The 25,004-nt window shown below is 48.8% G+C and overlaps 1 protein-coding gene across 1 annotated transcript; it reads right to left on the minus strand.

The window, feature by feature from the left end:
- Positions 1-4,341: 4,341 nt before the first annotated feature.
- Positions 4,342-24,695, minus strand: MTMR9 (myotubularin related protein 9). Its single transcript, XM_082276852.1, has 10 exons — positions 24,142-24,695; positions 21,743-21,851; positions 21,291-21,416; positions 16,213-16,386; positions 14,381-14,598; positions 13,296-13,457; positions 11,419-11,560; positions 10,059-10,279; positions 8,458-8,609; positions 4,342-8,022 (listed from the first exon to the last, which is right to left on the minus strand). The coding sequence occupies exons 1-10, from the start codon at positions 24,324-24,326 to the stop codon at positions 7,859-7,861; spliced, it is 1,653 nt and encodes a 550-aa protein (XP_082132978.1). The 5' UTR covers positions 24,327-24,695; the 3' UTR covers positions 4,342-7,858.
- Between the last annotated feature and the right edge of the window lie 309 nt (positions 24,696-25,004).

The following is a 25,004-nucleotide window of genomic DNA, read 5'->3' on the forward strand; positions in this document are numbered from 1 at the left end:
TGTGATAGGCAGCAGCTCAAGGGGACAAGAGGGAAAACGTCAACGTGGGAAGGCAGAAAATCCTAAAGGGGGGAAAACTCCACCCCAGGAGGATGATGGCATCTGAGCAGTGTGCAGGTGCCATTCCAACAACAGCTGAGACCGACACTCCCCCCATGAACACCCCTGCGGGCAGCAAAGACACCTTGGGTGTCTTTCTCTGTGGGCAGCATAGACCTGTAACTCACCAGGTCAGGCTGGAGGGGGCTTGGAGCAACCTGGGAGAGTGGAAGGTGTCCCTGCCCATGGCAGGGGGTGGAATGAGATGATCTTTAATGTCCCTTCCACCCAAAGCATTCTATGATTCTGTGACAGTCCCCACCTCTGTGTGTCCTCAAATTATTTAAGTTGGGAAAGCCCTCTGAGATCACCAAGTCCAACCATTCCCCAGCACTGCCAAATCCATCACTAAACCACGTCCCCAAGTGCCACATCCACACACCTTTGGAATACTTCTAAGGATAATAGTTCCACGGCTTCCTTGGGCAGCCTGTTCCAATCCTGCTCACAGGATCTCCCTGCATGCCAACAGATGCCCCCAAATGTGCTCCAGGGAGAGAGGGAGGGTTACAGGCTACTGAGGAGTTTGTATGTTCTGTATTTTTCATGTTCTCTGGATTTTAAGGGTTTGTGGGTTGGTTTGTTGCCTGATTTGGGGTATTTTTTAAACATAGATCCATGTCCAAGGGACTGCAAACATGACAAGCCAGGCTGAGGTTCAGAAACAGACTAATGGGGGAATACTGGAGACACAAATCAAGGGGAAGAGAGCAGAAGATGTTCCAATATCTTTCCTCTCACAGGCAGCACAGCACCATCGCTCCAGGGGCTCCATGAGTGTTCTTGTCACTCTCCCCACTCTCCACCTCTGCCTCCTTCCTCTCTCTTGCCATGGATCCACATTCAGAAGTGCTGCTCCTTCAAAGCTTTCTGCAGCAGCCTCGCCCAGAGCCTCAGGCTCAATCTCCCTCCCACACACAGGGCTTTTGTGGTCTCCTCTTCTGCCCTCTGCCCTGCTGAACCTGCAAACCTTCACCACCCATCGTGCTTGGGGAGCTCAGGGCAAGGAGCTCTTCCCAGCCTTTCAGGACGCCTGGAGACACATCAGGGATGTGCTGTCCCTTTGGTTCCCTGCTCTGCAGGGGACAAGGCTCTGCCCACGGTGTGGGATTGGTGCAGAGCAGCTGCCTTTGGTCCCTCTGACAATCCCAGAGACGTCAGTGCAGGGTTCCTGTAACGTGGCAGTGCCAAGGGTCGAGCTGTGCCTGCTCTCCTCTTCCTCTTTGAGCTCACAGTCTCTCTGGGCACCATGTGCCACGGCCTCTCCATCCTCAGAGCCAAGAATTCCTTCCCAATATCCCATCTAGCCCTGCCCTCTGGCACTGGGAAGCCATTTTCTGTGTCCTGTCCCTCCATCCTTTGTCCCAAGTCCCTCTCCAGCTCTCCTGGAGCCCCTTTAGGCACTGGAAGGGGCTCTGAGGCCTTCCTGGATCCTTCTCCTCTCTGGGTGAACACCCCCAGCTCTCCCAGTCTGGCTCCAGCCCTGGGAGCAGCTCCCTGGCCTCCTCTGGACTTGCTCCAGCAGCTCCATGTGGGTTTTCATTTTACGAATCCTCCCTGTGACTTAATTTACTCAAAGCATCGATGCCACGTTTAACACCCCAGCTGCTGACTCAGCCTGCAGGGCTCTTCCCTCCTGGCTGTGCCACTTTTCCGTACAGTCCTCCAATCCCTGGTGCCACGTGGAATCACAAACAGCTGGACCAGCACAAGTGAGGAGGAAAAAGAGGTGGGGAAGAGCAGAACAGAATTTTAATGCAGGATTGCCACAACCTTCCCCATTGTGAAATGACAGCATTGCCAACTGCTGGCAGCGCAGCCAGGACATTCCATGGGCTTGATATTGCACAAGTGTCCCTTTTAGGATCTCTGGAAGAAAATCTTTTTCCCAGTAAGGCACAAGTTTGTGGGGTTTTTTCATTCCCTGACTGAGGGAAATGTAGAAACCAGAGCCCTGTATTTACCCCACTGTAGTACAAAGTGCTGCTTTGTCACCAAAATAACTGATGGATGTCTGCCCCATCCCTGGAAGTGTTCAAGCTGAACCCCAAGAAATGGATGGGATGAGATGGAGCACAGTACAGACTTGAAGGCAAGCAGTTCTCTGCTCAAAAAAGCCCCAAATAAACTCTGAAACAGCCCTTACTCCTGCCACAAAGTTTTATTTCATACCACCAAGGACTTAAAAGCCAAACCCAGAAAATTCCCTGTAGAAATGCTGCACTTACCTTGCTGGGGCATCCCAACAAATGTTTTCCATGACAGGAAAGAGCAGCAGGAAGCAGATTTCCTTTCTTTCTTGAACCTTTGAATGAGCCACTTGCCAAAAGAGCCTTTTTCCTTCACACAGGCTACACCTTTCAGCCCTGAAATCGTCCCCTCTGTGGGACCAGTACCAACTGGGATGTGCAAACTGGTCATGTAAATGGTTACAACTAACCGTACGAAACCTCATTTTAGCAACTGCACTGTTTTTAGCGGTGTAACTACATCTGTGCAGTGCCCAGGATGTCTGCCAGGATTTTAAGATCCTGAGGGAGAAGATTTGGAGCTTTAAGAGCAAAACCCTCCATGAGCTGACCTGCAGCATCAGATAAAGCATCCAGAGCCATCAGCAACACCCTCCCAAGAGAGAATCAGAGCTCTGAAAGACAAATGCCAGGGGCTTGTGGTGATATTTGCACAGCAGGGGAGGCTGTGAGCAGCCCAGCACAGCCCAGCATCCCCAGTTACCTCCAGTGCAACGGGAATTCCTCCTCATTGTTTCCTCTCTCACTGCTCAGGGCAAAAACAGGCAGCATGGAAGAGACTCCTACGGTGGCACTAAGCAAAAACACTTGGGAGCTCCAAGAGAAAAATCCAACAGACTCAAAAAAAGGTTAAAGAAAAATTTCAACACTTGTTCAGATGGATTTTCCATCCCTGGAAGTGCCCAAGGCCAGGTTGGATGGGCTTGGAGCAGCCTGGGATAGTGGGAGGTGTCCAAACTGGATGAGCTTTAAGGTCCCTTCCAACCCAAACTGTTCTATGATTCTTTAGTTATTTTCTCCCTCCCCTCCAAAAATAAAGTCTAACCCAAATCAGACTGCCTGATCACTGCTGAGAATATTTTAAAACAGACCTACTCTGTTTCAGCTGGGACCTTCTGCACAAATATTGGCTGAGTATCAATCTTTGTACATCAAAACCTTCAGCACCCGTCCCTGTGTTATCTCCTGGGCTGCACAGGCTGCAGGGCAGCACAAACAGCCCCAGTCTCCATCTGCTCAAACCCTGAAAGCCACAAAAACTCATCACCTTCCCCAGGAGCTGCAGAGACCACAGTGATGCCACAGGGAAACAGACGGCCCAGGAGTTCCCAGCCTCCTGACTCACCAGCCAGGAGAGATCCAGGAGTTCCCACAGTTCCCAGCCTCCATTTCCCAGGAGCTGTTTGTGGTTTTTGTGTTCCTTCCCCTGGCACCAATTTTAGGGCATCCCCTGCCCTAAAACCAACAGGTAACTGTAACCCCAGTCACTGATGGACTTCAGTCACAGGATGGGTTGGGTTGGAAGGGACCTTGAAGACCATCTCATTCCACCCCCTGCTATGGGCAGGGACACCTTCCACTTTCCCAGGTTGCTCCAAGCCCTGTCCAGCCTGGCCTTGGACACTTCCAGGGATCCAGGGGCAGCCACAGCTTCTCTGGGCACCCTGGGCCAGGGCCTCCCCACCCTCACAGGGAAGAATTTATTCTTAGTATCTCATCTAAAGGTCTCCTGGTTTTGTTTAAAACCACTCACTTCCCCTTGTCCTATCAGCATCCACCTTCTTTGCTTCACTCCAAACACCTCCCCTGTGAACACCCCTGCCCTTCTTCCCTTGGGGAGATCAATACAAGGATAAAAAGATCAATACCAGTATAAAACCTTGGATAATCAAACTGTTTATCCATCACGTGCAGAGCTGCTGTCCAAGGACCAAAACTGTGAGCGCAGAGCTCTGCAAGCCCCTCCCAGCCTCAGGGTCTCACCCTTCTCCTTTTACCCCTTTTCTACCACCACAGGGCCTGTTCAGCTCTAAAATAAACACAAAAGAGCTAAAACTTCAATCAAAAGCTTCATCCAAGTCACACCCACCCACATCCCTCCTGTGGGAAGGGAAGGCCACGCTAATAAAGAAGATTCAGCAGTGTAATTAAAGAACTTTTTAGTCTTCAAGGTTTTAATTTAAACAGACACATCTACTATTGTCTCAACATATCTACAGCAAAGTTTACAGCCACTTTGTATCTGTTTTGCTCCCCCAAATGGCTGAACCTTGAGCCATCATCTTCTTTTTCCTCAGCTTTGTTACTTTTTTTTTTTTCTTCTTGTTGCAGTAAATTCCACGCCGCAGCAGCTGGGATTCTGCACACAGACAGCAATTACCTAACACCAGCACACAACTCCCAGCCCTGCCATTTCAAAGTGTACAGGAAAAAAATCAAGCCTGACGCAGCGGCCAAGTCCAAAGAGCAGTTCCAGATGTTGGGACAGCAGCGCGCTCGTCACTTGAGCTGGCAGGAGTGAACAGACACACAGCACACGTCACACAGTGCTGCTGTGACAAACACAGGCAGTGCTGGCACACACCTCACCCCTCACACAACGACAGCACTGCCTGAGGCTTTAGCAAAGCGCACAGGAGACACCAAGAACGCTGTACAGTGCAACTTGAAATTGGATCCTATGCAACAGGGACAAAAGTGCACGTCAAAACCAGCGCCACATTCAAGAGTTAATCAATACAATCAAAATAGTGAAGGTACATATTTCGTATTTCCCTTATGAAAACTGTGCAAGTTAGTTCCTTTTCCCTTCTTTTTTTTTTTTTTTTTTTTGGTAAATGGCAGAGTGTCCTTGTGGATTGCCCCGAAAACTTGGGAGATGGGGCTTTCAATGTCCAGCTTGTACAACAAATTGTGTGCAAAAGAGCAGGAGTGGGGTGGCAGTGAGGGCGTAAGGCAGTGGCACAGGGAGGAGCCAGAGCTGGGCACTGCCACAGCTCAGGAAGACACAGGGAATCTGCAAAAAGGGTGTCACAGGGCAGGGATCCCCCTCTGAGAGGAGCAAACCCATCAGTGATATTAAATATGTGATTAAATAGGGGAGAGGCAAGCAGCAAAGCAAAGCATGGGAGTGTTCTGCTGTGAGTCTGGAGCCTGGGAAGCACTGGGAATGGGAAAGTCCAGTGGGAACATGGGAGCAGCCTGGCAGGAGAGCTCTGGGACATGTCCTCTCCCAGGAGAGCCTACACCACCACCCATCCCCACTCCGCCTCCTGCCAGCCCTCCCAGGCCTGTGCCACAGAAGCTGTGCAGGGACAAGGTGCTGCCCAGCCCCAGAATTGTGGAATAAACTGCCACAGGAAGGCTGGGATCCACATTCCCAAGGCACACACAGCGCTTGGGTGCGGATTCAACACAAGTGGAGGCTGAAATCGATGCCAGCTCAGAGGGAATGTGCTGCCTTTTGTTGGCTGTCACAGCTGGTTTCCCAGTTTCCTCGGATGCCTGCAGTTTGCAGGAGAGGCTGGAGCAGCCAGGCAATTAGATCCAAAAAAACCCTCTCTGCTTCTCTATTATTTAGCTCAATCTATAATTACTGTGTTAGGGAATTGCATAACCTTTAGGAGTGTTTTATGTGTAGTCTATTACAGGGAAAATAGTGCCTTCTGAATCCTTCCCATCTGGCTGAGGATAATGGATTTCAGATGGAGAAATTCTGAATGGGGTAGGGAAACACCACCCAGGCAGGTGCAGATCCCAAAGACATCATTTCAACGGGTGAACAATCATTTTAAGGGCTTGTATGAGCAACATACCCAGAGGAATCTCTGGATTTGGAGGAGGGAACAGCCCAGTTGTGCCTCCCCTGTCATGCAGAGCAGATTCCCAGCCACCCTGAGCAGCATTCCCTGTGTCAGACTAGATTTAGGGAACAAGGCTCCAAACCTAAAAAGAAATTGGCATTGCAAGCAGGGGGAAATCACTCTTCTGCCTTAAGCAAGCAATGGTTTAAAAGGGATCTTGTTACTTTTTAAGCCAAAGGACTTCAGGGTTAAGTTTAGCTTAGGCAAGAAGGAAATAATTAAGGAAATAAGGACTGAAGAGGTATTAAGGTAGCACTTGACCATTATCACATAATTTTATATCATTTTCTTGATGATAGAATTTTCTTAGGCTATACTTAGTGGCTACATGATTTTTGCAGGTTCCTCCCCAGCTACTTGTACAACTGCAGATCCTGCATTTTCACACAAATTGGTGTGAAGTGGCTTTTAAATAAAGGCAGCTTCATTCCATGAACTTGGAAGCTGAACACTTTCCAGAAGGATCACACCACTGACCTACTGTAGCTCTGCTTGTTCCAGCAGAACCAGGCTAAAAGGAAGCTCTTTTCGGGATAATCCCAGCCACATGTGCTGCTGTTAATTCAATTTTTCCCAATCCTGTACAGCTACCCATGGAATCAAGCTAAAAAAAAATGCCTCTGAGTATTTCAGACCTACTCCTACCTGTCTTTTTAAAGGAGGAAAAAAAAAATCACTAGAGAGAACTCTGATTTTATAAAAAGCAGATTGAAGCCACAGAAACAGAAAGAGAAGCTACAAAATACAAAGTGAAATGGGAAAAAGCTTATTCCTAAAGTCTTTATGCAGTTTTAGCAGCTACAAATCATCTAAACTCTTAATATTTTTTGTAGTGTGATGGCCCCTTCATCTGCAGCAGATCTGTGAGGTCACCTGAACTTCCAGCTGCTGCTTTTGAGGTTTTACAACATGGGCATAAGAGCACAAGAGGGAAAAGCACATCAGGTGCAACGAATGTGTTTTGTTGAGCTGTGAATGAAGTGCTGCTCTTGCACCCTGGCAATGCTGTGAACCTGGCCAGGTGTCCAAACCCAGCCAGGAGGGTTGGAATTCCCAAGAAGGCAGCTTGGCTCTGGTTTAAAGGACAGCTCCGAGCCCTGTTCTGCAACTGAACACCCCCACCAACTACTAAACCTTTTTGTTTTCCAGGCAGAATAAAAAAAGTTTGTTATTCCTTAGGAGATCCTTGCCCACAAGGGACAATTCCACCTGAAGGTCATGGCTTAAACATTAGCAGCAGAATCCCTACTTCAATTCTGTATTGCACTGAAATGTCTTGCTCTGGTTTGGTATTTAACTTCCTGCCCCCAAGCCAATGCTGAACACAAAACCCCAAGTGTGAGATGTGAAGGCTACTGAGAGTGTTGTGTAGACTGGCAGAACCTGTAATTTGATTTTAACAATTTCTAGTTTTCCTAGGAAATTAAAGAACTAAGCTGCCTTACCTACTGTAGGAGAGAAAAGGTGCTTCCAGACAAAATGCCTTTACCTTATCTATACAGAACTCTCTATTTGAATCCTGTGAGTGTTCAACAAAACCAGAAAAAGTCCAAAATAAATTGGAGACATCCTGTCTCTTGGCCCATCCTGGTCATCCACACAGTTGGAGGTAACGAGTTCCAGCTCCTGCTGACACTGTACCCAATTGTGAGACAGAAAAGCTGCCAAGAGGGGACATTGTGCCCAGCTGGGTCTTCTGTAAACAAAACAAAAACCCCTCCCCAAAAAGCAGGGAGGTTTGTGGAGTGAAGGGCTCAGCAGTGGGAGGGTCAGCTGTACCCAAGGGCTCAGCAGAACATGCACTTTCCATGTTTCTTCCTCGACGTAAAGGGGGCTGGAAAGCAAAGGCCTGAGGCAAAGCCCAGCTCAGGGCTCCTCCTGCATCTCCTCACCCGTCTCCAACTCCGCCAGCTGCCGCCTCAGCGCGTTCACCTTGGCCTGCAGCTCCTTGTTGTACTTGATGATGTTGATCCTTTCTTCTTCGGCTTCCTCCAGGAATCTGGAAGGCCTGTTCCACCGCAGGAAGACACCTGGAAGCCCAGAGACACCCAGGTGACAAGGGTTTCTTGAAACAAGGAGGAATTCATGAAGGTTGTTCACATTCCAGCAGCTCTCAAGTACGAGAGGACTTACAGTGTGCACACAGTTCACACTTCCTTCCCTCTCCCTCCCCCCTAAAGAGCTTCCCCCCTCCTCTCCAAGTTCACCATCCTATTAAACAAGATTAATAAAAGAAAATGAAGGGGGTTCATTCTCTTTTCCTCCTGTACTTATCAGACCACTCCATTTTCAGTCTCCACCCAGCCACGGCAGCCTGCTTGTGTCACTGTCATGAACTCCTCAGCACCCATGGGATGGGGAAAGCTCCTGCAGCAGGGAACCCACTGCGCATGGATTCTCCAGAAGTCTGACAAATAATCACAAAAGAGATACTGGCTGCAACAAGGAAAGCAAACCTGGCTCACCTTCCCAGAGCTGCAGGCTCTGTGGGGCCACGGAGGGCCAGATGACAAGGCTGTTGGCCTCATAAAGAGGGTTCTGGAACCTGCTCAGCTCTTCAGGCCTGTTCACCCAGGACCACAGGGACATGGTCTTCTGAGGCAGCTTCAGTTTAGCCCTAAGAAACCCACAGGAACAAGTCAGTTTTATACACTTGGATCTGTAAAGGCTCCTTTTGTCAGAACCACACAGCCACGAGTTTCTCTATGTGCTACTCCCCCAGATAATTCAGGTTAATGCCGTGACCATCGTAGCACAGGGCGTAAACCTAAAGCAATTTACTCAACCTGGCTGATTACAATTAGTTTTGAATAAAAGATGGGGAAATAACACTTGTAAGCTGGCTGCCTGCTGTCCAGGTGAAGAATCAGTCACCTCCTCACAACGCTTTGAGTGACAGGTTTGGAAAGGGATCAGGCTCCTGTGTTAAGGTAGAGCTGGAAGTGGGGCAGGGCAGCATCAGGGAAGGATGGCAATGGAATTCTCGAGCACATAAAAGGAATGTCATTGCTGGAACGGGCACGTCTGACAGGTCCCTCTGGTGGCAGCAAGGAACTGAGCACATGGAGCAAGCACTGCTGTTTTCCTGGGGCAATCCCACCTCCACCTGTGCCTTGGATTGCAGCAAACCTCATTCTGCCTGCACTGGCAAATTGAACTGCCAGCCAGGCAGGAGATTCACCACTCCTGCGAGTGCTTCAGACAGCACAAGATAAACATCAGACTTCAACCCCTGTCTGTGCTCCCAGGCTGACGTGCCCAGATGTGACAGGCAGGTTATTACATGTAACATTCAATACTCCTCCAAATTTCAGCTTATTGGTTTCAAGTCTAACTTGGTTTTGCAGATGACTGGTTCAGCAGCCCTGCAGAAGGCAGCAGAGTCTCTGCTAAACCCAGATTACTTTATGGACAGAGAGGTTTACAGGAAGCTTTAAATTGCCTTCCTTCTCTGGAGTATCACTTCTGTTTTTCCCTTCCTGTCCAGTGGTCTTCAGTTCAGCAGCAGACCATCAGCCATGGGCTTACTAGAGCCAGGAGTCCTGAGGGCAGAACTGCCAAGCTCAAAACAGGAGTCTTAACCTCCCTGGCAGCTGTGGGAAGCTCCAGTCCTTCACTCTGTTTGCTACAGCCAGCAGCCCCACTCAGGGCTGCCCCTGGGGGTGTCAGGACCACCAGGCTACAGAGTCACATTCCTCCCTCGCAGGCGAGGGACAGAATTCCCAGCTGTGGCCTCTGCCTGCCTCGACCTCCTCCTCCTCCAGGCCTGCATGGACAAGTCTACTTCCCACAGCTGTGACTCACATCAAACTCCAGCTGGTTATTCTTTTATGGAGGAGTTTCTTTGTGAGAAACTAAATAAACTGGTGATGGGTGGAGATTTTTGGCCAGGCTGGATGGGGTTTGGAGCAACCTGGGATAATGGAAGGTGTCCCTGCCCACAGCAGACGGTTGGAACAAGACGATCTTTAAGGCTTCTTCCAACCCAAATCATTCCATGATTCTGTGACTTTTAGTCCAAGTCAGCCCAACATTTAAAGGATTCAAGTCAAGCGTCCTCACCAACCTTTCATTTTCATTGTTTCCCAGGAAAGTCCCGAACTGGGAAGCGTAGGCATGTTCAAACAGCATGATGAGGAACTGCTCGTTGAACTCGAAGGAGCAGGGGAACTGCCGATGGATCTGCCACACACATTCCAAAAAGAGCAGGAACACCGGGGCCTCCCACTTCTGTTTGCTGTTGGAATAGGCTGACTGGGCACAGCGCTGCTGGAAAGGGTGGCCAGCCTGGTGGGAATCAGGGAGAGCAACACACACAGAGGAATGGGATGTGAAGACGCATGGAAAAAACACTTCAGTGTGAGTTCTGTCCATGCAGCTGCTCAGGCAGCCAGAACAAGCTGTTAGAAACCATTATCCCTCTGCTGGCACTGCTGGGGCACCTCAATTCTGGGATTCAGTTTTGGGCCCCTCCTAAAAGAAGGACACTGAGGGGCTGGAGCATGTCCAGGGAAGGGAACGGAACTGGGGAAGGGTCTGGAGCACCAGGAGCGGCTGAGGGAGCTGGGAAAGGGGCTCAGCCTGGAGCAAAGGAGGCTCAGGGGGGACCTTCTGGCTCTCCCTGACAGGAGGGGGCATCCAGGGGCAGGTCGGGCTCTGCTTGCAGGGAACAGGGACAGGATGAGAGGGAACGGCCTCAGGCTGGGCCAGTGGGGGTTTAAATTGGATGTTAGAAAGAATTTCTTCATAGAAAGGGCTGCCCAGCCCTGGCACAGCTGCAGTGGTGGAGTCCCCATCCCTAGAGGGATTTAAAAGCCACGTGGATGTGGCACTTGGAGACATGGGTCAGTGGTAGCCTTGGCAGTGCTGTTGGACTTGACAGCCTGGAAGGTATTTTCCAGCTGAAATGGTTCTGTGACTCTATGACCATTTTCCCTGCCTTTCTCAGGCTGTGTTTGATCAGAGAATGTGAGCAGGAACAAGCTGGGGTGGGTGCACTGGAGGACCAGACTGCAAAGGTACAAACAGCACAACTCAGGTTTTGTGGTTTAGACTGAACAGTTTTATCTAATAACATGGAAAAGACAAAACCTGGTCTAGTGGAAGGTGTCCCAGCCCATGGCAGGGGGTTGGAACAAGAGGAGCTTTAAGGTCCCTTCCAACCCAAACCATTCTTGATAAGAGATGTTCCCCCTGAGCCCACAAAACAGGCAGTGCCCCAAAATCAAAAGCCTGCCATGAGAGGCAGAGGCCCCAGGAGTGCCAGAGGGACAAATGACTCAGGTAACGATGCTGCTCTTTAGGACAAAGGACACTCACACTCAGCAGGGCTGCAACAAGGCCCAACCTGTTGGCTGCCCCTCAGGCTATTTCCCAACCCCAGTGTCTCTGGAACAAGTTGTTGTTCTGTCCAGGGTATTTCTTACCTGCAGCCACTCCCTCACTACAAGAGCCTCGAAGCCACGGATGGTCCTGCACCTTGGATCCAGGATGATCTGTGCCAGGGAAGTGACCTGGAGCGTGGAATCAGTTCCTTCGCTGCCATGGACTAGTACTGAAGCACCTTCCCTGGGAAACAAAAAGGAGGGAAGGGATAAGAGTGTGAATGAGCAGAACCCATCCCAGTGGATGCCATTACATCCCATGGACACCAGTGTTGACAGTGGTGAGGTTTTGCTGGCTCTTTACCACCACTGCAGCCCCATCCCACATGGATCCCACATGGATCTCACCTGGATACTCCCCAACAGTAACTTGAGCTCTGCATCACTTAAGGCTCAGTTGCTGAGCATGCTGGAAATCCAGACCCTTTCCCACACTGACAGAAGGTGCACGGTGAGATCTCCTTTGTGGGTCTCACTCTTTGGGATTGGCACCCTTTGAGTTACAGCTTGGAAGTGCAACTCATCCCATTCCACCTCCTGCTGTGGGCAGGGACACCTTCCACTAGCCCAGGTTGCTCCAAGCCCTGTCCAGCCTGGCCTTGGACACTTCCAGGAGTCCAGGGGCAGCCACAGCTTCTCTGGGCACCCTGTGCCAGGGCCCCCCACTGTTATAATACAGAGTTTCTCCCTAATCTTTAATCAAAACCTTCCCTCCCTACATAATTTTCTAACACTATTTTCCCCTTTCATCTTTCAGGCCGTTAAGATGCTGAAAGATCTGTCCCAGCCATTCCCTCCCCATGGAAAATACAACAGAACTCTCCTTGCCAGCCCAGCTCTGACCTCCAGGCTCAGAGTGAGGCAGGTCAGGCACCTGGAACTGACCTGCCATGGCTCCAGGTAAACAGAAAAAGCAAAGCTGAGGTTAAAAATGATGAAATCAGCCAGTGTCCCAACAAGCCAGAAGGATTTCATCACTGATCTTTCCCATTACACGCTTGCAGGAAAGAATTCCAGATAAAACTATTGATCCAGAGCAATCCTTTCCTGGCACAGGCAGTAATGAAAGCAGCACTGTCAGAGCTTTCAAAAAGCACAGAGCTCCCATTTTAATGCAGCACTGCTGTTTCACTACTGAGACTGCATTTCAGCTGCTCGTGTGCCTGCAGAACACATTCCCCAGTTCCTATGAAAAGCCAGGTTTTCCCTGAATTTTGGGATGGGCTTTTCCCACCCAGAACCACAGATAAAACCCATGTAGATTGCTGCATCTGGCTTTATAAACCCTGGCACCTGACAGCAAGCACTGCCTCTGCAGCCTGAGGTCTGAACACGAGTCAGCTGAGTCAGCAGCATTTGTGAAAGAGATGTCAGGTTAAAAGAGGTCACAAGCACTTAGAAGGGATGAGCAGGATTGCTTGGAAAGGGATGTGGGGATAAAAATACAAGAGGGTAAAAGCACTGGACCAGTTTCTGGGGAAAACAAGGAGATGACATTGTTTTAACCTCTGGAAGTGAGGTGTGGTATTGGAAATTTGCAGCTGAAAAGAAAAAAAAAAAAAAAAGACTTCTTAAAGAAAGAAAACAACAACTCTGTGTCCCCTTTTCCAGGTCATCAAACACCATTTCAGATGGGCCCATTTTAACCCAAACCTTCAATAAAACTCTCTAAATTAGCTTGGCTGCAACAGACACAGAAATATACCTTCACCACATGATCCAAAACCTTTCCTTAGCTGAGGTTTCCTCCCTCTTCCTGATTTATTGGAGGAACATTCCTTCATGACGAGGAAACAGAATCATCCATGGGTACAAGTGAACCAGATCACAGCAGGCAGTTATTGATGCTGCCAGAGGTATTTAATGAGCAATCTGTAACCAGTGAATGAGCAACCCAAGACTTTCTGCAGGAGATTTACCTGTCAATGCACTGAGCAGCCAGACAAGCTGCAGTCAGCAGCTCCTTGATGTGAGTGAGCCAGTTGGAAGCTTCCAGTTTACTGAGCCAGCGGTCCATGTTGTGTGACTGGTCATTGCAAGCTTCCACCAGCTTGATGAAGCTCTCCTGCAGGATATTAAACCTTTGGAGAAAGGAAAATATTGTTGAAAGCACAAGGAGTAGCATAGGACCAAGGACATGGATTATTTAGGGTTTGTATATTGCGTTTATTCATTCTCCTCTCTCTGATGCTGTAAATAATCAGCAACAAATTTAAGTTCACATAAAATCTTTAGAAGGAAAACCAAACACTTCAAGTATTTGCCAGGAAATTCCTTATTGAACTCCTCAAGAGCTGGCCCACAGCTCCAGTAATATTACTGCATGTCTGTGCAGAAGGATTCCCCAAAATTAAGGCTTAAGGGAGGTTGAACTAGGCAAGACTTTTAGTCTGTTTAATTCAGTAACTTGTCTGCAAATGACTGAAGCATATTAGATGTCCAGTGAAAAGTACTGGACCACAGAATCATGGAATGATTTGGGTTGGAAAGGACTTTAAAGCTCATCCTGTTCCACCCCCTGCCATGGACAGGGACACCTTCCACTATCCCAGGTTGCTCCAAGCCCTGTCCAACCTGGCCCTGAGCACTTCCAGGGATGAGGCAGCCACAGCTTCTCTGGCCAAATCCTCTGGACAAGAGGAGTGTGACAGCCACAGAACAAATCCTCCCCTGCAGAAGTTTTCTGGCAAGGTACCTGCTCCTTCCTTGCAAAGGGGAACACAGGAAGGCTGGAGTGTGGCTAAAGATGCTCAGGAAAAGGAACAGCATGGGGATGATGCCTGATGGCTGACACCTGCAGCAGGTTGCCCAGAACAAGGAACCAAACCAAAAATCCCCTTATCATCCACATACCCTGGTTTTGCCATAGAAAGAACACAACCCTGTTGCCAGGAAGCAAGATACACAACTCTTCTTAAAACAGAAAGGACTTTGTGGAGGTATCACTGCTCTGCCAGTGCGACCCAACACAGCCCAGCTCAGAGGAGAGCCTGATTTCACCCACCTCTCAATATATTTGTGAATCCTCCTCCACTGGGGGTAGTGGACTTCTTGTTCAAAGCCCCCTCCCTTGGCCCTGGCCTGCTGGGCAACATTCAAAGGCCGGGTGTCGATGACGAAGCCGCGCCTGCCCGAGCGGAGCGTGGCGTTAATCAGCTTCTCGTCCTCCTTGCAGCGCCGCCCGTTGGTGCCCGTCAGGGGCTGGCTGCTCCTCAGCATCGCCTGGGGAGACACAAAACCATCAGTGAGGCACTGGAAGTGGAGAGAATTCTGACTGAAAGGCACCATGCACTTGAGCATCAAGCCTTGCCCTGAATACTTCGGTTGCTTTAAGTTCGATCCCTCGCGAGGACTGAAGGTATTTAAAAATGAACCAGAAATCCTTGAATCCAGCAATCATTTGGCTGGGCAAGTTTTAAATTCCAGGCATCACCTTAGAGGCTGTATCCCTTCAGTTATGCCTCAAGTACCATCTCTGTGAACTACCGAGCTGCCTTCCTGCTGATGGCTCCTTCATAGACCCTGGAAGTGTTATAAATCCCTGGAAGTGTTCAAGGCCTGGTTTGATGGGGCCTGAGCAGCCTGATCCAGTGAGAGGCATCCCTGCCCACTGCAGGGAATTGGAACTAGATGGCCTCTAAGGATACTTCCAACCAAAACCATCCAGTGATTCTATGAAACCAACTCAGGATTGTCATTTTCAAAGTCCCTTCCCAACTCTGTTCTTAAAACGCTTGAATTGTTCATGAGTTGAAGGTGACATTTTTACCCCATGGATGGACTAATAAACCTCAAGTCCACAGACTGATGAGCTGAGATTTCTCTTTAGCAAATGCTTTTCAATTCAGAAGCACCCCAGCAGCTCAAATTGTAACTAAAATGTGAGGGCAGCCAGTCAGCAACCCCAGCTACAGCTGAGAACTCAGAGGCGGGAGGGCAATGAGAGTGACAGCTTTACTGTCACAACTCCAACACTCCAAGCCAAATACTGTTGTACTCCTCACACCTGAAACATGCACAGTTTGGAGAGATAATCGAGAAAAAAATCTTCCTTTGATGGTTTTCTGTTGAGCTGAGAAAAAGCAAAAAGCACAACCGATATGGAGTAGGTGGTTGGCTGCTTCTAAAGCAAAGCAAAGCAAACCCCAAGGTACTTCTGAGTCAGACTACACAGTTCAAATTCAAGGCTTACAAATCTTGGTCACAGGAGAAGGCATTAGAGCATTTGAGGAGACTGTATCAAGTTTAAAAGCTGCAGGTTGGCCATCCCAGCACCCTCAGAACTGGTTACATCGGCAAGAGACACAATTAACCAACAGTCTCATACAGTGCATTTCTTAATTACAACGTATCAGTCACTCCATTAGATTCTGGCTTGTCAGGAAGTCTGTGCAAGACCGAGACTTTGTTACTCCTGAATCGAGTTACCCTGCCAGGCTCAGATTGCCCTGCTCCTCCCTGCACAGTCACACAGCAGAAGCAGCGCTGGCTCTGCTGTCACCACGGCTGTGACGAGGACCCACCGCTCACAGACAGGACAATGTGGCTCCTGCCATCCTTTCCATGAAAACTCTTGGCAGGCACAGCCAGTCAGGGTGCCAGCAGTGGCTTTACAGGCCCCATCTTGCTCTTAGTTCTGTAAGCAAGCTCCTGCCATGCACATTCCCAAACAAGCAGATTAAGGGCTATTTCTAGGATGGAGATTACTCATTCCATCACCCAGACCCAGCTTCACTGAGGAAGTCGGAAAATAAACCAGGAGCTCTGTTAATTCCAGAGCATAAAACAGATTCCCACACCTCCTTCAGGCACAACCACCCCTCAAGCCCAGCTCACCATCCCATTTTTCTTGTGGTAGTAGCTCAGCACCGGGAAGCGGCCGCCGTGGCGGAACAGGGCAACTTTGCGGAGCGCTTCATCATCGATGCATTTGGGGACAATGACAACTGGAGGGTAGGAGGGACACACAGAGAATTCCTTGTTGACACAGCTCAGACGCCATTCATTGGTCTGAAAAACATCAGAACACAGCTTTGTGTCAGAAAACTTGTTGTATGGGAGAGGTAACAGGGAAGAAAGACTTCCATGCACAGGATAAAGCACACACGGAGTAACATTTGTGATCTGTTCCATTTGCACCACAAATTGTCCTTTAAGCATCCATTCACAGGGCTGTTGACCCAGTAAGTTTTCCAGCACATCCCCTGGTGCTCCCTGCAATCATCTCCTTGCAGCAGCTCCCAGAAGCTCATTCCTCAGAGTGCAGATAAAGCTTGTAAGCAATGGAACAGTGATCAGGTGCCTCTGGGTCTTGAACAACAGTTCCCCCTCTGGCTTATCCACATCCTCAAACGGCACAAAATAAGCCCACGTGGGCAGAAATGGGTGACTGTGGCTTTAAATTATTTCACAGGCACAGCAGACAGCAAGGAGAAACCCCACAGAGAAATGTATTCTCACAACAAGTTCGTTTAGGTACAGGGAATATGGGCCCAACCTTCCACCTGTACTGAAAGAAGAGTTCACAAGACAAAGATGGCCCAGAAAGGCAAGAATTTCCACCAACTCCAGATGCTGAAGCTGCTTTGAGGTTAAAATTTCAATTTAAACATCTCCAGCTTGGTTCTTTTCTGTGGGCTCAGCTGCAGCTCTTGCTCCAAAAGCACCTTCTGGAAGCAGCCCAGCAGCGAGGGCTCATCATGAGCTCCTGCTATGTAACTTCTCCAGCTTCCAACAGCCAAAGCCTTGGGAAAGAAGGGCTGAATGTGACATCTCACAGGCACTTGGCATGAGAATTCCAGCTACCTGATACCCAGGGTCACACACACACCTTGGCTGCAGCTCAGGGAAAAAGGTCAACGTGGAGATTCTGCAGCAGGGAGAGACCCCAGAGAGATCCATCAAACCTCTGCTCATCTGAGTTCAAACAAAGTTTGAGGCAGACAAAAAGGCAGAGGGATAAGGCAGGTAGGACAAAGTGAGAGAAGAGCACAGCAGACAAATTAGGCTGTGACAAAACACATAAAACCTACATCAACTCAAGTCTGTTGGTTGAATTTGCATGAATTGCACATCTCTGATCAGAATTCCTTTCTTCCAGATCCTTACTATATCTTGCCACACTCCTGATTGCTACCTGCTTATATAAATCCACCTGACTGGCTCACTGGTCCAGTGGAAAACTGGGATCAGTTCAGGAATGTTTTCTGGCAATGAAGCCTTTCCATCAGCTGAACAAGGTGATCCGACTCTCAACACTGTTTCATCAGCAGCAGCTCCAAGGCATGGGATGTGTGGCCTAGGAGACAGGAAAACTGTCCTTTTTGGTGGCAGCCTAAGAAAGATGCTGGGAAAAAATAAATACCAGCATCAATAGCAGCAATTGCTGCCTTTGTGCATGAACCCAGCTGGACAGTTTTGCACCATCCCTGCCACAACCTTATTTCATTATTCATTAGCCTCCAAACAGCTCCTCTGAAGAGCTCCATTTTATAAAAAGCAGAGCTTGTCCCAGATGCCAAGTCAAATTGCCTCTGGCCATCGTGTTATGAGCAGAGATGAAAGGTTCTGGGTCACAAAAGGAATGTGGCTGGTCACAGCTCCAGCTTTTAATGCACCAACAATGGGATTTTAATAGGACTTTTGGGGTGTCTATGTTAATTTACATAGCATGTTGTGCAATTTGATTACCATGAAAAAATATGCATGGATCTGGAATACCAAACTGATAAAAGCCTCACCGCCACACATGATGTGGAGAAGGCAAAACCAGAACTCTGTGGAATGTTTGAGACTGGCTGTCACAGGCACCACAGGAATGGAAGAGCAGCACCTGATTCATCTCCCACTGTGGTAATTTAACCCTGCCCACAACCTGCTCTCCTCCCCGTTTACACCAGAGACAGATGATCCCATTATGTCACCCCGGTGTCATTTCCAGGGGAAGGAGGAGGAGCCAGGCAGCACTTGGCACCATTTGTCTTCCCTACAACAGCTCCTGCTGCAGAGATCCCGTTAACCTCTGCAGTGAGAGCTCCAGACTGCCCCAATCAACTCTCTTTAGCTTAGGCCTGGCTGGAATTTGGAAGCAAAAAGGGCCACAGGTAATTGGAAGAGGGAGGCAGCAGCAGAGGAAGAAGACGGACTGCAGGGAAAGGGATGAAGGGGGACCTCACCTTCAGCTATCACCAGGTAATTGTGCTGTGTGAAACTCAGGGAGTGCAAAGTGAACCTTGAATCCTCCCAGCAAGACACCTGAGCTTCTAGGAATCAAAAAAAAGCTAAGGATAGAAGCAGCAAAAGGATGAGGGCTGAGCAGAAAGGGAGAGAACTCCAAAGAACAAAGAAAGGAGTGATTCTTAAACCCAGGACAGGATCAACTCTTAGATTTCTACTTTTCTTGTCCTAATACTAGTTTATGGAGATATTGATTCCCAAATGCCCAAGCTATCCTTCCTCCTAAAACTTGTAATTGCCAGGAGATTGTTTGTTGTTTTCCACAAAACATTGGGACACAAGTCAAGCTCTGCCAACAGGCCTCAAAAAAAGTCAAGAACCCAGGGTGGACCTTGGGAGATCCTGCAAAGCAGCAATGCCAGAGGCCATTCCCAAGGAACAAGCCCTGCTGGGATCAGATTGGGCATGGACAAGCAACAGAACGGATGTAAAAGTTGATGCTTGTCTGGAAAGAGCAAAATATGGTTCACAAGTACCACTGTAACCTGAGCCCAAACACAGAAAGTTCTGCTTTTTAAAAGAAGCTCCAATACAAAGATGAAGCACAACTGAATTGTTCAGAATCCTGAGATCTTCCCTGCTAAAAAGGGGAAGAAAACAGAGAAAAAGGGGGAGGGGGAAGGAAAGAAAAGAGAGAAAAAGACAGGGAGAGAAAAAGGGGGGAAAGAAGACATGAAAGAAAAAGGAGGGAAAGAAGACATGAAAGAAAAAGGAGGGAAAGAAGACATGAAAGAAAAAGGAATAAAGGGGGAAAGAAAAGGAGAATGAAGTAAGTGATTTTCTTGGCAACAAAATACCTTTTTGTTAATTATACTGCCAGTGTACAAACTTCTCATGGCCTCTCCACTTCATTTTAGGATAATGAATTTCCAGAGTTAGTTTGCAGTGTCCTGCAGTTGTGGAATTTGGCAGAAGAGAAACCTCTTGGCTCTCCTCTGACTGCTCAGAGAAAATATGAACCCCCTGCACATACTCTGAATTCCACTCAGCCCCTCACTGTGCAGTGAAGAATACAAATTGCATATTATATCATCTAAATATTTAATGCATTGACGAACTTTTAAAAATAAATATTAACTTTTACACTTCACTTTGCCATTAGAGAGTGTGTCTGAAAACAACTCTCCTGTAGTAGATAAATGTGGAATTAACACAGTTCTAGAGCTGTAGGGTGGGTGAAATCCAGTTTTTGACTTGTTACCCTGTTGGGGAGGGTACAGATACAGATGGATGATTTAGCAGAGGCAGGAACCTTTGGAATTCTACTCATTTGACTTCTGGGAGAAAGATTTAAATCAGCCATTTCCTTGTTCCAGCCTGTCACACAAGGCAGTGTCATTACAGAACAAGACTTATTTGGTCAACAAGACATTTATCTGTTGTTCAGCAGACGTAAATCATTGGAAGGTGGCTTTTGACACCATTTTGTTCAAAATGTGAGGTTTTGGGTGAAAAGCCAAGAATAAATCAACAGCTGCCAGATGTGGAGATTTTAAAGGAATGAATGATTGCCCTGGGAACGTGGTGCTAAAAGGCAATGAGGTTTTTAAATGCAATTCTTACAAAGGAGAGTATGTTCAGAAAGGCAAGAGATTGACAAATGCAGTCTTAAATCCCTGAAAAATAAGGAAGAAAGCAGCACATCAATGGATCCATGTGCTGGATATGATAACAGACAGTTGGTCTCTCTCTGGAAGACAGAGGAAGATAAGACACATGAGAGTGCTTTAATCATGAGACAGAAATAGCAAGGCCTCTGAACCCCTTTAATTTTCTGGTGATTTCATCAACTGAATTTGGTCAAGCTGATCACATTATTCAGTTATTGCTCATAGCCAGGAAGTGATACAGGCTGCAGACAAGCTGGGCTGCAGATAAAAGCAAATTAAAACAAACAAACAAAAAAAAAAAAAATCAATGTTCTTGGATGCTGCACTAATGGATGTGGGCTCAGAAACCTGAGCTGATGGAGCAAGAGCACAGAGTGGATGTGAAACAAAGGCCGGGAACACAGAGATGCAAATCTAAGGAATTATTAAACCAGGTTCCTCCACCCAAGACAGTTCCCACTCTACCAAATCCAGCCATCCTAAAAGGAAATTTGAAGAAGAGACACAACAGGCAATGCCACAAGAATTGCTACCCTTCAGGTACCAAAACAGTATCAATGTACTCAAGAGCACCTGGAGAAAGAGGACTGGAAGTTTCCTGCTTTTTGAACCTCCTCAATATTTCCCCAGCATCAACTAAAGGAAAAAGTGCTTCAAACTGGGCATCTTCATTGTCATCCTCCTAAAGAGCAATTTTTTAAAACCAATGTCATTTCAAAGAAGGGTTTGACAAAGATTCATCTCACTCCACTCCAGATCAAAGTTAAGTACAACAAAGCCAGGCCAAAGGATTTCAATTTGTTCTTCCAATTAGAAAACCATCCCCAAAGGCCAAAAACATTTCCTACCTTTGTGATTTCCTGAGAAAGGCTTCAAACCCCCACTAGTACAAGGAGAAACAGCAAACAAAGGTCTGATGTTACAGAGGGAATATTTCAACAAGGCTCACTTCTCACCCAGGCACCAGATGGATTTTTAACCATCCAGGATTTCCAGTCCAGCCACTGCTGGGTGAAAGAGTTCACAGAATATCTGAGTGCCTGGGCAAATCCCTCAAATCCCACTCACCATTGAACTGAGGAGCTCAAACTCTTGTTCCAGCAGAAAAGAGGACCATCCATCTTCCAGGACCTCAAACATGGGCCGGTAGAAGAACGGATACATGAGGGTGACTGAATCCAGGGTGGAAAGCGCCTGTGTGGGCAAGAGAAATCATGGAATCACAGGTGGGAGTTGGAAGGAACCTTAAAGCTCATCCCATTCCACCCCCTGCCATGGGCAGGGACACCTTCCACTATCCCAGGGTGCTCCAAGCCCCGTCCAACCTGGCCTTGGACACTTCCAGGGATGGGGAGTCCAAAACCTCTGGGAAATACCCGACAACCTCATGTGAAATATTCCAGATTCTCCTTTGCCTTCCAAAACATGAATGAAAACCTTCCTAACTGGAAAAAAAAAAGCTGTTAAGGCTGAGGTGAGCTCAAGACCTGCAGGTTTTCTGACTGATGGTAACTCCTCACCTCGATGGAGCTGGCGATGTTCAGACACTCCTCCATCCCTGGGATGTCCAGCTGGATAATCCTCAGATCTTTGCATTTTATGATGATGGTGCCCAAGGAGCCCACGAACCTACAGCAAGACAGGAAGTGAGTCCCGTAAAAACAGGATCCTCTAAGGCAAGAGAAGTGCCACAGCTCTTTCTACAAGGCAAAATCCCATCAGTGGCAGTTTGTCTGCAGCAGCACCTTTCAAGAAAATAAAGAAACAAACCTTTTAAATCATAAATCACATTATTAAAACTCATTATTTGCCATTTGCAAGTTTGGTTTTATGTCCCTTTATTCCATCCTTTGGCTGTGGCAGGGAGTGGAGGTATTACATGACAAATATTACACCAGTGGGAGGGTGGGGAGGCCCTGGCACAGGGTGCCCAGAGAAGCTTTGGCTGCTCCAGCCCTGGAAGTGCTCAAGGCCAGGTTGGACGGGACTTGGAGCACTCTGGGATAGTGGAAGGTGTCCCTACTCATGGAATGAGATGAGCTTTAAGGTCCCTTCCAACCCAAACCCTTGTGGGATTTATGATTTAACAGGAAAGTTTGGTGTCTGACACCTGCAGTGCCACGATTTGCTCTGGAGACCTCAGGGCAGTGAAGGTCTTATCCCCCAGAAAAGTCTCTGTTCACAAAGCAGCTCAGAGCCCTCATCAGCCATATTTCAGTCACTTAAAGAGCTACAAAAGTTCAAGGAGCAGAGTTTGATCCTCTGATACTTAGGGAAAACACCACTTTGTTTTAAAAACCTTCATAGAATTAAATGGGACAAGAGATTTTTTGCACCTGGCACAATGCTGTGCACTAAGAACCTGAAGCAGCACCAAACTGGATCTTCCTAAAATCTACATTGATTTGGGGGTCTTGTTATTCTCTCCAGCATGGAGAAATTCCTGTTATCCCTTTACATGCCAAGTTTCACTGCAGTTACACTCACACAAAACAACTTTCAGGGTCTGCTCTGGCAAATGAGGGCTGAGAGTATCTGCACACAGAGTAAAGCTGTTGTAAATCACATCCTGAGCCAGCAGTGCACTACTCCCTCCTCAGAGCTCCATGTTCCTTGATTATTTGGGATTAACTTACACCAGAACTGCTGCTAAACTCATTAAAAAAAAATTTAAACAGAAAGAAAGGCTTGTAAATATTGATTTTCAAAATGGGGTTATGGCTGGTTTAGTACAAGGAGTAACAGGGGTGAGGCCAAACCACTCTGAGGACTGAGCATGGGAAGAAATTCCCTGGGGTTTCCACTCCTCTGCTCCTTTCCTCTCTCAGAAACACTCAGGGAAATCAGGAACAAACTTAATCAGCACCCAGCAACTCCCCCATTCCAGACTCTACTTTTTAAAATTTCTGCTGCCTGAATGTTCCAGTCTTGCTGGCAGAAAGGGATTCTGTTCTACCAGATTTCCTTAGCAGGCATTAAAAACAGAGGAAGGATTTTGTAATTAATACAAAAATGAAGTATTACCATCAAGCTGAAAAAAGGACCAAGGGGAGGGAGCAGAAGACAATGACCAGGTGAGGTGGGGCAGACCTTATGAGGGACAATGGTACAGCTAAGGCACAAATGAGGGGGAAAAGGATAAATCTCTCAAGTCTCTGTAATAAAAAGGGGATGGGCAAGAAAAAATATGGAGCTCTGCAGCTAGGACTCAGCTTTACCACAAAAAGCACATTGTTACAGGGTTATTGATCCCATAAGCAGCTGCAGAAGGGAGGGACGATGCTGTCAAGCAGCAGGAGACTGATTTGGAGCTGAGCAAGTCCAGAGACCACTTGTGCCAGCAGTTTTGGTGGGTGACACAAAGCAAATCCCTGCAGCAGTGCTCTGATTTGCATCTCTCCGCACAGCAGGAAGCTGCGCCGTTTATAAAGGGCTGCAGGGGCAGATGAACCCACTGAACAACGAACACAGAGCAAAAGGGGTGGAAAGGCTCTGACTCTGTGGCAAAAATTCAACCTTTGAGATGCAACATCAAACATGAACATCCAAACAAAAGCAGAACCCCGCCCTGGGCGCTGAGAGAATCACTGAGGTTGGAAAAGGATCACCCGACCCCACCTTGTCCCCAGCCCAGAGCTCTGAGTGCCACCTCCAGTCCTTCCCTGGACACCTCCAGGGATGGGCACTCCAAACCTCCCTGGCATTCCGATGCTTAATCGCCCTTTCTGTGCAGAAATTCCTCCTGATGCCCAACCCGAGCCTCCCGTGGCACAGCTTAAGGCAACGTCCATGCCCAGAGCATCCTTCCTGCTCCCCACGCCTGGATTTGGGACAGCTGAGGTGCCAGCCAGCCTTTCCAACCGCTTCCCAACCCCGAGACAAGGCATTAGGGATGGGCAGGGAGAAAGGGGAGCATCACCTTTTCTCGATAGAGTCGATGTTGGAGTGCAGCAGCCACAGCTCCTCGGCGTTGTCGTGCCGCCGGGACGAGAAGATGAGGTGGTGGCCGGTCAGACACAGCGTCCCCTCCACGGCCGGGTGGAACGGGCGGTGCAGCGCCACGTTATCGGCTCGGGGGGTCTTGATCAGCTCGGCGAACTCCATGCTGGAGGGGAAGGCGGGGGAAACCCACTGGGAAAAATCTCACTGGGAAAAACTCACTGGGAAAAACGGGGGGGAGCCTCGGGAACAGCGGCAGGGCCGGGGTGGGAAAGCCGGGGAGGGTCTGTGCGGTCCCACCCGGGCAGGAGGGGACATAACCTGAGGGTGGCGGCGGCTCTCTGGGCACGGAGAGCGATGCGGCCAGCGGGACAGACCCTCACAGGGCCCCCCCTTCTCCCTCAGGGCCCGACCGGGGCTGTGGGGAGGAGGCTGCAGAGGGGAGCGGATGGGGCGGCTCGAGGAGACCCTCGGTGCTGACAGGGGGAGGGTCAGGGCGGCGGGGGAGCCCCAGGACCCCCGGGCCCCTCAAGATCCCCGGGATTCCCAGGAGCCGCCGGCGGAGCGGGATGGGCCGGAAGCGCCTCCCGGGAGCCTCCCGGGTCACGTGAGGGAATCGGAGCCAATCCGCGGCCGCCATCCTCAGGGCGCCGGGGAAGTGGTTAAATGGTCCGGCGTGCGGCATGGCCCCGCCATAAACGTTCCGGGGCTGTTAAGGGTAATGGGCGGGGCTAGAGGCGGGGCCCGCGGAAGGAGGCGGGGCCTGAGGGGGAGCCAATGGGAAAGGGACCCGCGGGGGGCGGGGCCTGAGGGGCGGGGTCTGGGCGGGGCTCCCGTAAAGGG

Source organism: Coloeus monedula (genome assembly GCF_965178545.1).
Source record: "Coloeus monedula genome assembly, chromosome: 2".
NCBI classification, from domain to species: domain Eukaryota; kingdom Metazoa; phylum Chordata; class Aves; order Passeriformes; family Corvidae; genus Coloeus; species Coloeus monedula.

What these genes read in the sequence shown, in the direction of transcription:
- MTMR9 (XM_082276852.1), bottom strand. Translation starts at nt 24,326, where the DNA reads ATGGAGTTCGCCGAGCTGATCAAGACCCCCCGAGCCGATAACGTGGCG. An exon ending in ATCGACTCTATCGAGAAAAG is followed by an intron (nt 21,852 to 24,141) that starts GTGATGCTCCCC and finishes GTCTTGCTGTAG; the next exon opens with GTTCGTGGGCTCCTTGGGCA. An exon ending in ACCACAAGAAAAATGGGATG is followed by an intron (nt 14,599 to 16,212) that starts GTGAGCTGGGCT and finishes GTGTCTCCCCAG; the next exon opens with GCGATGCTGAGGAGCAGCCA.